General features: G+C 41.6%; 1 protein-coding gene across 4 annotated transcripts in view; it reads right to left on the bottom strand.

The window, feature by feature from the left end:
- ATP7B (ATPase copper transporting beta) overlaps positions 1-12,250 on the bottom strand; it is a 90,889-nt gene that overhangs the window by 52,805 nt on the left and 25,834 nt on the right. For 2 of the 4 annotated variants that reach the window (XM_074329902.1, XM_074329903.1), the window contains exon 2: positions 7,489-8,501. The exons of the other annotated variants lie outside the window; for them this stretch is intronic. In XM_074329902.1, coding sequence (XP_074186003.1) covers positions 7,489-7,725 — 237 coding nt within the window. In that variant the 5' untranslated portion in view covers positions 7,726-8,501. The remainder of the gene's footprint in view (positions 1-7,488; positions 8,502-12,250) is intronic. 4 annotated transcript variants of the gene reach the window in all.

Below are 12,250 nucleotides of genomic sequence, written 5' to 3'. Positions count from 1 at the left end.
AGAGACTGCTTGAAAAGACCCCACTCAAACCACCCAAAGCAGATGGGTGTCAGTCTCTAAAACCCTCAATGAGAAGAATCAATGTCCCCATGTTAAACCTCTATGTATGTCGATTTACAGGAGTATACACATATGTATTAACTCCTAAAATTGAGGTTATCTATGGGTAAGTTATGAAATTCTGATTATTTACTATCTATCTATATTTTCCAATTTTTAAAATTTAAATTAATAAAGCAAACAAGTATTACTTTCCTACAATGTGGTTTGTCAGTTTCTCTAAGGCAAGAAAGAACATGTTTTGTTAAACCACACTAATATAAGCGACAACATTAATCACTGTGATAAAGAGGACGGCAATGAGCTGATGATATAATTGCACGTGGCTCTTTATATGCTCAAGAACACTTTCATGTATTTCTGTTTAAATATGTATTTCATTTCTAAATTGTGAATTTCTTGAGAGTATGTCTGCCAGTCTGGAGTATGAATCCCGGCCTTGTCGGAGTGAATTCAAGCCTTAGTTTTCTAGGTATAAAATGTAATAATTCCCTACCTACAGTTTTGCAGGGAGGCCTAAAAGCTAAAAGTCTAATACCATTAATGTTTGAAAATGAATGACTATGAAGACAAACATGGCCTCATCTGATCTTCAAAAGTGGCCCAGGGAGGTATGAAGAACATTAAATGTTCTTCATCAGTAAAATGGTGGAAAATAAGTTAATCATTAAAACTAGGGTACATATTCCCCCACCTCCACTTTAACCCCTTCAAACTAGCCTTTAACATTGTTTTGCAAAGGTCCAGAAAGAACTTCCCATGATAATTATTTAAATTTTACCTACTGAAAAAACAAACTAACCAAAACTCAGGCATTAACTCAAACGGGCTGACTATGTGCCCGGGCTGTGTGTGCGACAACCTGATCTCTACCCTCCAGGGCCACCCCTAGGCCTGGTGCTGACCGTGCACTTTCTGGGAAATTCCATACAAATGACCATTTATATGGCTTGTTTCCTTCTCTTGACACAGAAGAAAAAATATTAACCCATACTGAGAAATTGTATGCAGTATACCCATTATTTGCCCAGGAGGAAAAAGTGAATAAAATTAACAACAAAATTAACAAATCTAGATACATACATACGTCCAACATATGGTGTTTTCTACATACAACAACACAAAACTTAGAAATTCACAAACTATAAGACCTCTCCAAGAAGCACTTCACAATATTACCTCAGAAAACCCGTTCACTATCTCATTCCACACAGCTTTAGTATCAGCCATTTCAGAGAATTCTGTTGCTTTTAACATGCATTGTAACAATTATTCCATCAGGCTTTTATCAACCAACAACATTTTTTCCTGCTTCAGAATTTTCTCTGATAACACTCCATATTTCAAGGCTCTCCCAAGCAACAACAAAAAAATTTAAATAACAAGCCTGTCACTATCAAACAACTGTCAGTACCTTGGAATATGTTTTTACATTTGAAGGAAATAGTTTATGTCAGAACCATAAGGTCATAATCCCCTTATGTCATTTCTCAGAATTATAATAAGATCATGATCAAAAAGACCTACATTAGATATGTCCAATATTATCACTGGTTAGAAGAAATGTCCCACCAACAATATTAAGTTAATTCAGACATCTATATTGCATGATAGAAGTCAATGAATTTGGGATTATTTTTGTTGTTAATTATTATTATTGATAAGTTGAATATGGATGTCAGATTTGATGAAATAATGTAGGTAGTATTTTATTTTATCACACAAATGCACACTTTTGTGGCTAAAGAGTATAGTGATTTCTGCCTAGAATTATAGGTATGACCAGCTATACATAAAACAAATATTATTCCTTTGAAATACTTAGGTATAAACCAAATGTTTATATCTTATGCTACTCTATAAATGCATGATCAGTTGCTACATAAAATAATCCTCAGAAAAAGAAACATAAGTGGTTGATAAACCTTATAAAAAATAACAACAACATATGGCCAACTAATTTTGACAAGGGAGCCAAAAATACTTAGTGAAGAAAAAACAATCTCTTCAATAAATAGGGCTGGGAAAACTGGATATTACATGTAAAAGAATGAAACTAGATCCCTATCTTATACCATTTACAAAAATTAACTTTTATGATTTAAAGATTTAAATGTAAGACTAGAAACCATAAAACTCCTAGAAGAAAACCCCAAAAAAGCTCCTTGACATGGGTCTTGGCAATGATTTTTTTTGGATGTGACACCTAAAGTACAATCAACAAAATAAAAAATAAACAGGTGGGACTACATCAAACTAAAAAGCTTTTGCACAGCAAAAGAAACAATCAACAAAATGAAGACAATCTACAAATGGGAAAAATATTTACAAACCATATATATAACAAGGGTTTAATATACAAAATACATAAAGAATTCATACAACTCAATACAAAAAAAAAAAAAAAAGCAAATAATGCAATTGAAAAATGGACAGAGGAACTGAATAGACATTTTTCCAAAGACATACAAATGGCCAACAGGTCCGTGTTAAAGATGCTCAACATCACTGATCATCAGGGAAATGCAAATCAAAACAACAATTAAATATCACCTTGTACCTGTTAGAATGGCTATTATCAAGAAGATAAGAGATAACAAATGCTAGTGAAGATGTGGAGAAAAGAGAACCCTGGTACACTGCTGGTGGGATTGTAAATTGGCACAGCCACTATGGAAAACAGTATGGAGGTTCCTCAGAAAATTACAAATAGAACTACCATACGACCAAACAATCCCACTTCTGGTTATTTACCTGAAGGAAATGAAAACACTATGTTTAAGAGATATCTGCACCCCCATGTTCATTACAGCTTTATTTACAAAAGCCAAAACATGAAAACAATGTAAGTGTCCATTGATGGATGAAAGGCTGAAGAAAATATGAGACACATACACGAATATTATTCATCCATGAAAAAGAAGGAAATTCTGACATTTCCAACAATGATGGACCTTGAGGGCATTATGCTAAATGAAATAAGTCAGACAAAGAAAAATACTGTATTATCTCAGTTTTATGTAGAATCTAAAAGAAAAAGAAGAAAGAAAAAACTAACCTCATGGAAAAAAAAAAAAAAGATGAAATTTGTGGTCACCAGAGGAAGGTGATAGGGGGAGGCTGAACTGAATGAAGGTGGTCAAAAAATACAAACCTCCAGTTATAAGGTAAATAAGTAGTAAGGATGTAGTGTACAACATGATGCCTATAGTTAACACTACTACAAGGCATATATGAAAGTTGTTAAGAAAATAAATCCTAAGAGTCTTCATCATAAGGAAAAAAAAATACTTTTTTGGGTTCATGGGGTGTTTTTGTATTTATATGAGATGATGGATGTTTACTAAACTTAATTTAATCATTTCATAATAAGTATAAGTCGTTATGCTGTACACCTTAAACAGTACTATATGTCAATTGTATCTCAAAAAACGGGGTGGGGGGTGAGTGAATGAGAAGGAAAATAAGATACTATGTTTCACCCAATAGGCAGGCAAAATTTATAAGTTTGATGATACAGTAAGTAAGCATGTAGGGAAAAATAATTCTCAACCACTGTTTGTAGAAAAATTTGTACAGTCTTTTTGGAGAGCAATTAAGCACTACCTATCAAAATTTTAAATACCCATTGCCTTTATCCCAGTAATTCCACTTCTGGGAATTTCATCATATATACAATTACACGAGAATGTTCATTGTTACATTGGATAGTGAAAACCTGAAAATCATCTAAATATTCTTCTGTAGAAAACTGGCCATGTAAAGTATCCATCCAACAGAATTTTATGCAGTGGTTTAAAAAAAAAAAAATGTGAATTTACATGTATGGACATGGAAAGACATCTATGATAGATTAAAGGGAGAAAAAGGTACAGAACTGTATGATTATACAGTATACGCTATTTGTCTAGAGGGGAAACAAATCCACACTTCTATATTCTGTTATTGATGTTTATATCCAGCAGATACTAATTTTAGAGAAAATGAAACAAATACAGTAAGTTCTTTAGAAAAGCAAATATTGTAGTGCTATTGCTGCTGCTGCCATGACAATGGGTCGTGACTTCTTTAAGTGACTAGACCACCCCACTACATATAATTTTTCCCCCTTTATTTTAGCAGGAATAGATTTATCTGTGCCAGCTGAGTCATCGTGATTTCATCTAAGCAAAAATAAAATCCTACCTAACCACCCCTCACCCAACATACAATTCTGTATCTAACCTTCTAAAACAGTTAAGTCTACAACCTAACAATATAAATCCACTTCCTGTTTATTCATTCACTCATTCAACAGCTTGATTACTGCGGACTGATACACTCTCAGAGACAGGCTAGAAAGACAAATAAAAACAGCCACGGGGCTTGGTTGGTTAGCTCAGTTGGTCAGAGCACAGTGCACTTAACAACAAGGTTGCCGGTTCCATCCCCACATGGGCCACTGTGAGCTGCGCCCTCCACAACTACATTGAAACAACTACTTTACTTGGAGCTGATGGGTCCTGGAAAAACACACTTAAATAAATAAAAGTTTTAATAAAACAGCTGCCAAAGCAGTCAGTAGGACCACGGTAAGGCGTCTTGGGCAGTTGTTTCTGGGAGGAAAGGGAAATTCCACCCTCTCCAATTATAACAAATCCCCAGTCACCTCTACCCCACCCACTCTGAGAGGCAAGAGTGGTGCCTTTCCACTCCATTGTCCTGGGCTTGAAAGAAACCATGGGCGGGGGGGCAGGCTAGGCACTAAGGCCCCCTGCACTCTAGTCTTTGGTTAGCTCGCCTCAGTTGGGAGAAGTAGGTAATTGTCTAGGGCCCTCACCAGGCTTAGCCCAACCTGCTGAGCCTGCTAATACACAGGGGAAGAGAGAGAGGCCCTCTCCAGAACTCATGTTTTTTTACCAGTTATGCCTTAAAAGACATTTTCCCCCTCTGCCAGTCCAAAACACAGAAGCAGCTTACAGCTTGCTCAACATCATGATCTCAATCTAAATTGTACTGCATACGCCATGTAAAATACAAGCACACAAATCCACTCACCACAACCACAATTTTGAAATGTGTTATTCATAGAAGCTCCCTGCACCTTGTGTGACGCAGCACCTGCAAGCTACCTTTCCATTCACGATAAACTAGCAGCTCTCCAACACTCACATATGCTCAGAACTATCTCACCCAGTATATTGAATAATACGTCCACGTCCCAATAGAAAAGCAAGGGTCTTGTCTTCAGACAGATCTAGGATTCAATTCTTCCAACAAATTACCTAAACTCTCTATCTCAGCTTTCTGTCTGCTAAAGGGGGACGATGATATATATATATAATTTTATTGGGGAAGGGGAACAGGACTTTATTGGGGGAACAGCGTGTACTTCCAGGCTTTTTTTTTTTTTTTTCCAAGTCAAGTTGTTGTCCTCTCAGTCTTAGTTGTGGAGGGCGCAGCTCAGCTCCAGGTCCAGTTGCCGTTTTCTAGCTGCAGGGGGCACAGCCCACCATCCCTTGCAGGAGTCGAAGAATCAAACCAGCAACCTTGTGGTTGAGAGCCCTCTGGCCCATGTGGGAAACGAACCGGCAGCCTCCGGAGTTAGGAGCATGGAGCTCTAACCACCTGAGCCACCAGGCAGGCCCGGGACAATGATATTTAAACAAAGTGACGTGAGCTAGGTCCCTTCCATGAACCAAGTACTAAATAAGTTAACTCTCAAGTAGATCCAAAGATTGATTTATAACAGACTTTGAGTCAATACATTGTTAACAGTGAACAAGAACTCAATTGTAATTGACTTGTAGTTCGGCTTTTATCATCATAACCAGCCACTACAAACTTCTGCCATTTGAGGATAATTAACTTAAATTCTTTCTATAAATAATCCTAAATTTAAAAGTGGGATTGTAATGAAAACTGATGATACTGATGTGTGTGTGTGTCTATAACTGTCCACAAAATATTAAGTAAAAAATACAGGGCATACAATACTAGGTATGACTTGATCCTATATTTGTAAAACAAAAAAATAAACTCACATATGCTTACACATATTCTTATTTGTAGTGGGAAAACAGCTGGGGCATTAGGTTGCTTTCAGTTTCTTCTTTATACTTTTCTACATTCTCCTTGCCTCATCTTCAATTTGTTTTGTATAATGAGCATCTGTTATTTTTATAATTAAAACAAAAGATAAAACTGTGCTCAGACATAGTTCTACCAGATATTCACAGGGCACCAAACATATCTCCAAGGCGGGATTCTATTGAAAATCATAATTGTGGCAGAAGCAATGCCATTTTGCATTTATTCAGCATTCTACAAAGTACTTTCACAATTCTATGACGTAGGACTTACCCCCTTGGCAATGAGGAATCTGAAGGTCGAGGCGACCAAGATTCACCTGTCAGGTCCCAAGCCTCGCAAGGGCAGAGCATGCAACCACGGCTGCCACAGCCCCTACCTGGCCAGCTTCCAACTGCACCCCTAAGTCATGTGAGATTAGTACTGGCCATTAAAAATCATCAGAATATTTCACATTCAAATACCTCAGACAGAGGCTGGATTTCATAAAATAGAAGTCTGAACATTTTAAAGTCATGCTCTCAAGCCTTTTCCAAATTTTTTTTTTTACTATTTTGCTATCTTATACACTCAGCTAAAAATATAAAAGCTGACTGTGAACTGCATAAATGCACATTCAATAAATCTCTTTCAACATATGTAAATCTCTTGCACAGTACATTTCAAAAATCTCAGTTCACAAAATTTCCTTTAGTTTGGGGGTCTTTTTGAACAATTAACACTAGAAGAAACAAAAGTATCTCCTAAAGGGGCAGAGTACTTACAAAAAGCTTTCCTTTGTATCTAACTAGTATTTTTTTTTTACTATGTATCTAACTAGTAATTTTTTTTTTTGTTTTCACCTACCTATCTCAATGAAAAGACTCCCTACAGACCACCAATCCCACCTGGAATTCCTACTAAAAAGGCACCATTTTCACAAAACGCTATACTGCCTTACTTTTGAAGTTACCAGACCTTTGGGTTAACAAAACTTTCATTTGCTTAAGAAAAGCAGTTTCATTTTGTAGCATCATTTTCAAAATGTTTATTGAGTTGAAATGTGGAGGTTAACAAAATTAAGGTACACATTTAAAAAAAAAGAGGGGAAGATCCATTTTTGTCTGATTTGCATTTTGGAAAACTTTTGCTCTACAAAGGCTTGTAAAATATCCTGAAAATAAGAAGCAATAAAACCCAAGATTTATCCATAATGAACTTAATCTCTGGAGAATTCACCTTGACTCCTGGCTCAGTGCTATATTCAGACTCTTACTCCCCACCCCAGATGCCTCCTATGTAAGACATGGTGGAAACCTCCATCTATAAACCGGATCCAACCCTCTCTTGGCTTTTTAGCCCTTCTGCAATCACACTGACCTGATTGGAACTGATTTCTTGTGTTCCATTCAAAACCTTCTGGGAAAATTCTCCCTCCGGTGATGGCGTAGAGCTTTCCTCCAGCGAAGCTGCTGGCCTGCTGGAGGCCCTGGCCCCCGCGCTCTTCCTGAAGGACCATCGCTGGTAGACAGACAGCAGGGTCACCTGGGAGTCGCACAAAGTTGCCAGGAAGGACTGCTCAGGGCTCCTGTGTGTCTCTCCCCCGGCTTTCTCCATGGCTGCTCCAGTCACACCTTCGCCCCTGCTAAAGCAGTTCACCTTCACCAGGCTACTTGGTCAACAAAGAAGGAAATGCCTAAAGTGTCTTCCTGACTAGCAGGGGGAAGGCATCTTCTGTGCTCAGTCCTGCAGGTTCCCCTCTGCTCCTGAGCACGCCGAGGAAAGGCTGCTGCCGAGTCTTCAGGCTGGCAGCAAGCTTCAGGAGCTCAGGCAGACTGCACACCGCACACCACTGTATGTACATTTGCTCTTGTTTGTCTACACCCTTCTAACCAATTGCCACCCTCTCCCTCATCACACTGCATTCGGCACTGGGAGTCTGTGCACGCAGCCTGCACACGCCCCCACCCAGGGCTGCCAGGACACCCGGAGGCAAGCACAAGAGTCCAGCACAATCATCTCCTGGAGCTGAGCGAGGTTTCCTTTTGGCCACGTGCACTCCCAGAAACGCAGCCTGGAGGCAGCGGAGAAACACCGCTTTTCATCACCAAACTTTGAGCATTTTCTTGGAATAACTTCAGCTGCCTCTTCCATTGCTCCAATGCTGGTGGTGTGCTGAGCACTAAGGGAGAGTATTTCCCAGGCAACAGGACTTGAATTTTCAAGAAGGTGTAAGAAAGTTCCATGCTTCCTGTTTCCCCTTGGACGAACGGTTTGACCTCAGTAAGAACTGACTGCAGAAACTCACTGGATAACAAGGCTTATCCATGTTTCACAGGTGGCAGAACAGCCAGGAACGAACAACGCACGATTCAGGCTTCTCAGGCTACTCACTGCTCCACAGGAGGATTAAGAGGAGGAGACACAAGACAGCGTGATAATCCCGGCAGCCTCCTGCTCCACAGGCAGCACTGCCTCCTTTCCCACCCCCACCCCTTCACAGACCAGGGGAAAAAGGTGACCTGGTCCACCCACGGGAGGAACAGCTCAACCAGTCCCTAACCTGGGCAACACCTCCTGGGGCAAGTGCCTGCGGAGTGTCTGCGCTGCACTGCGGATTGCATCAAGTTGGTTGGTAAACAGTCACTCAGCCCTGCATTACTCTCCCCCTCCCACCCCCGCAACAATGTGCTGCAGGGGATGTGGGTGTCACAGGGCTGTGCACCCACTGAGGACACATCCATTGTGCTCAAAGTCACTGTGGATTCTGCCTCCTTACGGGTTGCCCACAACGACCCTTGCTCCCCATGAAAACTGCCATCACTGCCTCCAAGAACTCCTCACCAAGAGATCTGCTCTTTGAGGGCCCCACTGATCCATTCACCACAGGCCCCTGGAGACTTGTCATTCTTCTCCCTCTCATTTACTCTGTGACCACTTGTTTTCTCCCACTTCTGAAACACACTCAAGATAGCCAACTTCAAAATGTGTCTGGGTTGGCTTCCTATCTTCCATGTGCTCAGCCAAAAAAGAACCTGCCTCCATTTGCAAGAAATGCCATTCAAATCAGTGACCCCCGCACCCTCAAAAAAGGATGTTTGATGCTAAGGGCCTTGGGCCCCAACCCCCTGCAGAAGCCAGCAGAGATGAGCCTGGTATGTGTGTGATTTCTTTTTTGCAATCACTCAACTCTTGCTGGCTTACCCGTGGCCTTCCAGCGTCCTGATGGGACCTGTCGGGACCTATGTATGCTTGTTGCCCACCTCACATTTCCTTTACTGGGCATCCTAAGTGGGTTTTCCAGATACCTGAGGCTTATCTCTTTAAGCACCAGATTTTTAAAAAATATATATATATTTGCCATATTCGGTGGAAATCCTGCCCAAAGGTGTCCTTTATCTTTCAGTTGCCTTTTAAAATATGAGTTACTATGCATGTTTCAACTTTTCCTTGGTGCTACAAGATCATTATAAATATAAATGGCTCTTCTGTGCTCTAGCTATGAGTGGTCAGTAAGCAGTAAGGACAGAATGCTGGCACCGTACATTGCAAGTGCCTTGGAATAGTCTGTCCTGTTGGCACCATGAGTATGAAGATTGAAATACTTAACTGTAAAATACTTTTATGTCTCCTAAATGGTCATTCGGACCCAGAACACAGCTAGGAGGAGGCTGTGGCCAGGTTACAAAGGACATGAAGTTTAGAGTTTGTCCTGTGGACAGTGGAGAATCATCAGGAGTTTTTAAGCAGAGGACGTACATGATTTTATTTATGGTTGAGAAATTCAGTTCGGGCAAGTACAAGAAAGAAGACTCGGAGGAGGGAGGACTATAGGGTTAAAAGGAGCAAAACAATCAATGGTGGAGTGGGATTAAACAAATGCGGGTGTCTTCCAGGCTCAGCGATCGTGATCACAGCAGGTGACGCACAGCACCTGAGGATGACAATGCCATTTCTGGTTTGGCAGAGATGGGGGGGGGGGCATATCTGGGGTGGAAATGGTGGATTCTCCTTCGTTCGCATAGAATCCTGGGAAACAACCAGGGCAGGAGCCCTTTCCCAGGCTAGAGAGTCAAGTCCAAACTCCTCTTTCTGGCACCTTCCCTTTTCCTCACACCTGACCCCCAAGTTTCCACCACCACCCCCCCATCTAATCCTCCTTATCCTTTAAGTCCTGCCTCTCTTGGAGGCTCCTCCACCCTGCAGGGCTCCCTCCCTTATCACTTATGCCAAGGTTGCAGGCTGGCAGCCTTCCATCGATATTGAGGACAAGTCTTCTCCCCCCACCGAGGCTGCACTCAGATCAGGCCCTACTTATCGCTATTGCTTAGCATGCACTCAGCACCAGGAAACCCTGTAAGCTGCTGGAAGACAAGGTTCTTAGGTCTTATCTGCCCACAGACCTAACAAGGTAATGAACAAATATCACACGGGAAATAAATACTTGCTGGGTTGAACTACAGACAGATCAGAGTGAGCTTTCTGCCTAGAATTTCACGGTGCTTTTGTCCCTCTTATCCCGATGCAAGGGCAAACTCCATTAGTCTTTTACATATTACTCCTAGAACTATAGCTCTTCAAGTGTCTCCTTGCACTAAAGTATTCTGCCTCCCACAGGTGCAAATCTTATCAGCTATTTTCCAAAATAAAATTCACCTTGTTTATCTCCTACCCACCTTCCCAGTCTCTGTGGATCTTTCCTATATAAAAATAAAAATGCCTTTGGTGTCCTAAACAATCCTGTTGCAACCTGAGAAGCCTGGGCCCAAAGGCAGATGGGCAGCTCATGTTTCCATGAGCCTCCAGGACAAAGGACCCTATTTGGAGGAGGGACAATTGGTTCAAATATTTCAACATTCACAAAGATTACCCACTCAGCCCGGCTAGAGGCTCACACTGGGTGGGGCTTCTCAGAAACAACACTGGGTCAGTCCTCCCAGGACAGGCAGAGGATCCCAGGATCCTGTGACTGGTCAGGATGCAGAACCTGACACCAAGCTGCATGCTGGGAAGCAGTGGCCCAGAAGGTTCCCGTACAGAGAACACGAGCAGTAAGAATGGCCCATCCTTCACAATGGGGGCAGAATATTAATAAATGAGTATAATTTAGAGCCTGAGAGACAAATAGTTAAGTGCTGTGCACAAAAGAAGATACCAGAAACACTTTCTGCCCTCAGGAGCTTGTCAGCAAGTTAGGAAACAATTAGAGGACAGTATTAAAATGCTAAAAAAAACATTCAAACTGAGATGCTGGGGTGAGGGAGGGGCTGCTGCAGGCCAGTTACCTTGGAAGACTTGCCAGGAAGGACTGGTGGGTCTGAAGGTCTGGCCGGCTGCTCCTCACCCCCAGGAGCTGGGGACTTCAGAGCTGAAACAGGTAGCTCTGCATGCGTTTTATACTAGTGTATTAACAGGAGACAAACAAACAAAGAAAACCTGGGCAAGCTCACTGGAGGGAGTGTTCTTCAATAAAACTGCACTTGGCTGAACAGCCTAGAGTGGGGGAAAAAAGAAATTATAATGGTTCTAAATTATAAAGAGACTGGACAGGGTCACAAAGAGAAACACTGAGCTCATCAAAGTGTAAAAGCCAGTGCTTTGATTCCAGTTAAGTACCTATATATACCTTCCACCTCCCTGGCTGCCGTCCTCCCCTGGGGACCACCTGGCACAACTCCAACACTGGTATTCGCCAGGTTCCAAGAGCCTCCAAATCTGTCTCCCTGCAGCTGAACAAGGAGACAAAATACATGCAGGCTGGCCGGCCACGCTGAATCACAACCACTAACCCGGGGCAGGCCCTGCTGACACCCGCAGTCCAGCCGTCTCTGCCTAGTTCTCCTTACTCTCCTGGACAACGATCCCAAGATCCCAAGATTCCAAGATCCCTCACCTCCCAGCCTCAGACCTCCACTCCCTGCCCCCCTCAATCGGCACCGATGAGCCTGCTCCCTGTCGACTGAAATAGAAGCAAAATGAATGTCAACTATAAATATATATATATATATATATATATATATATATATATATATTCACAGGAAGCGGACTACAACATAAGGAATAGAGACAGTGGAAATGTAATGGCTCTGTGAGATGTCAGAGGGGTAGTAGATTGGGGGAGGGAGGTTATCACTTTGTGAGG

The sequence above is a fragment of the Rhinolophus sinicus genome, linkage group LG04 (genome assembly GCF_036562045.2).
Source record: "Rhinolophus sinicus isolate RSC01 linkage group LG04, ASM3656204v1, whole genome shotgun sequence".
Lineage (NCBI taxonomy): Eukaryota > Metazoa > Chordata > Mammalia > Chiroptera > Rhinolophidae > Rhinolophus > Rhinolophus sinicus.
Note: the sequence above shows the minus strand (reverse complement) of the source record. Positions and strands in the feature narration are given on the sequence as shown.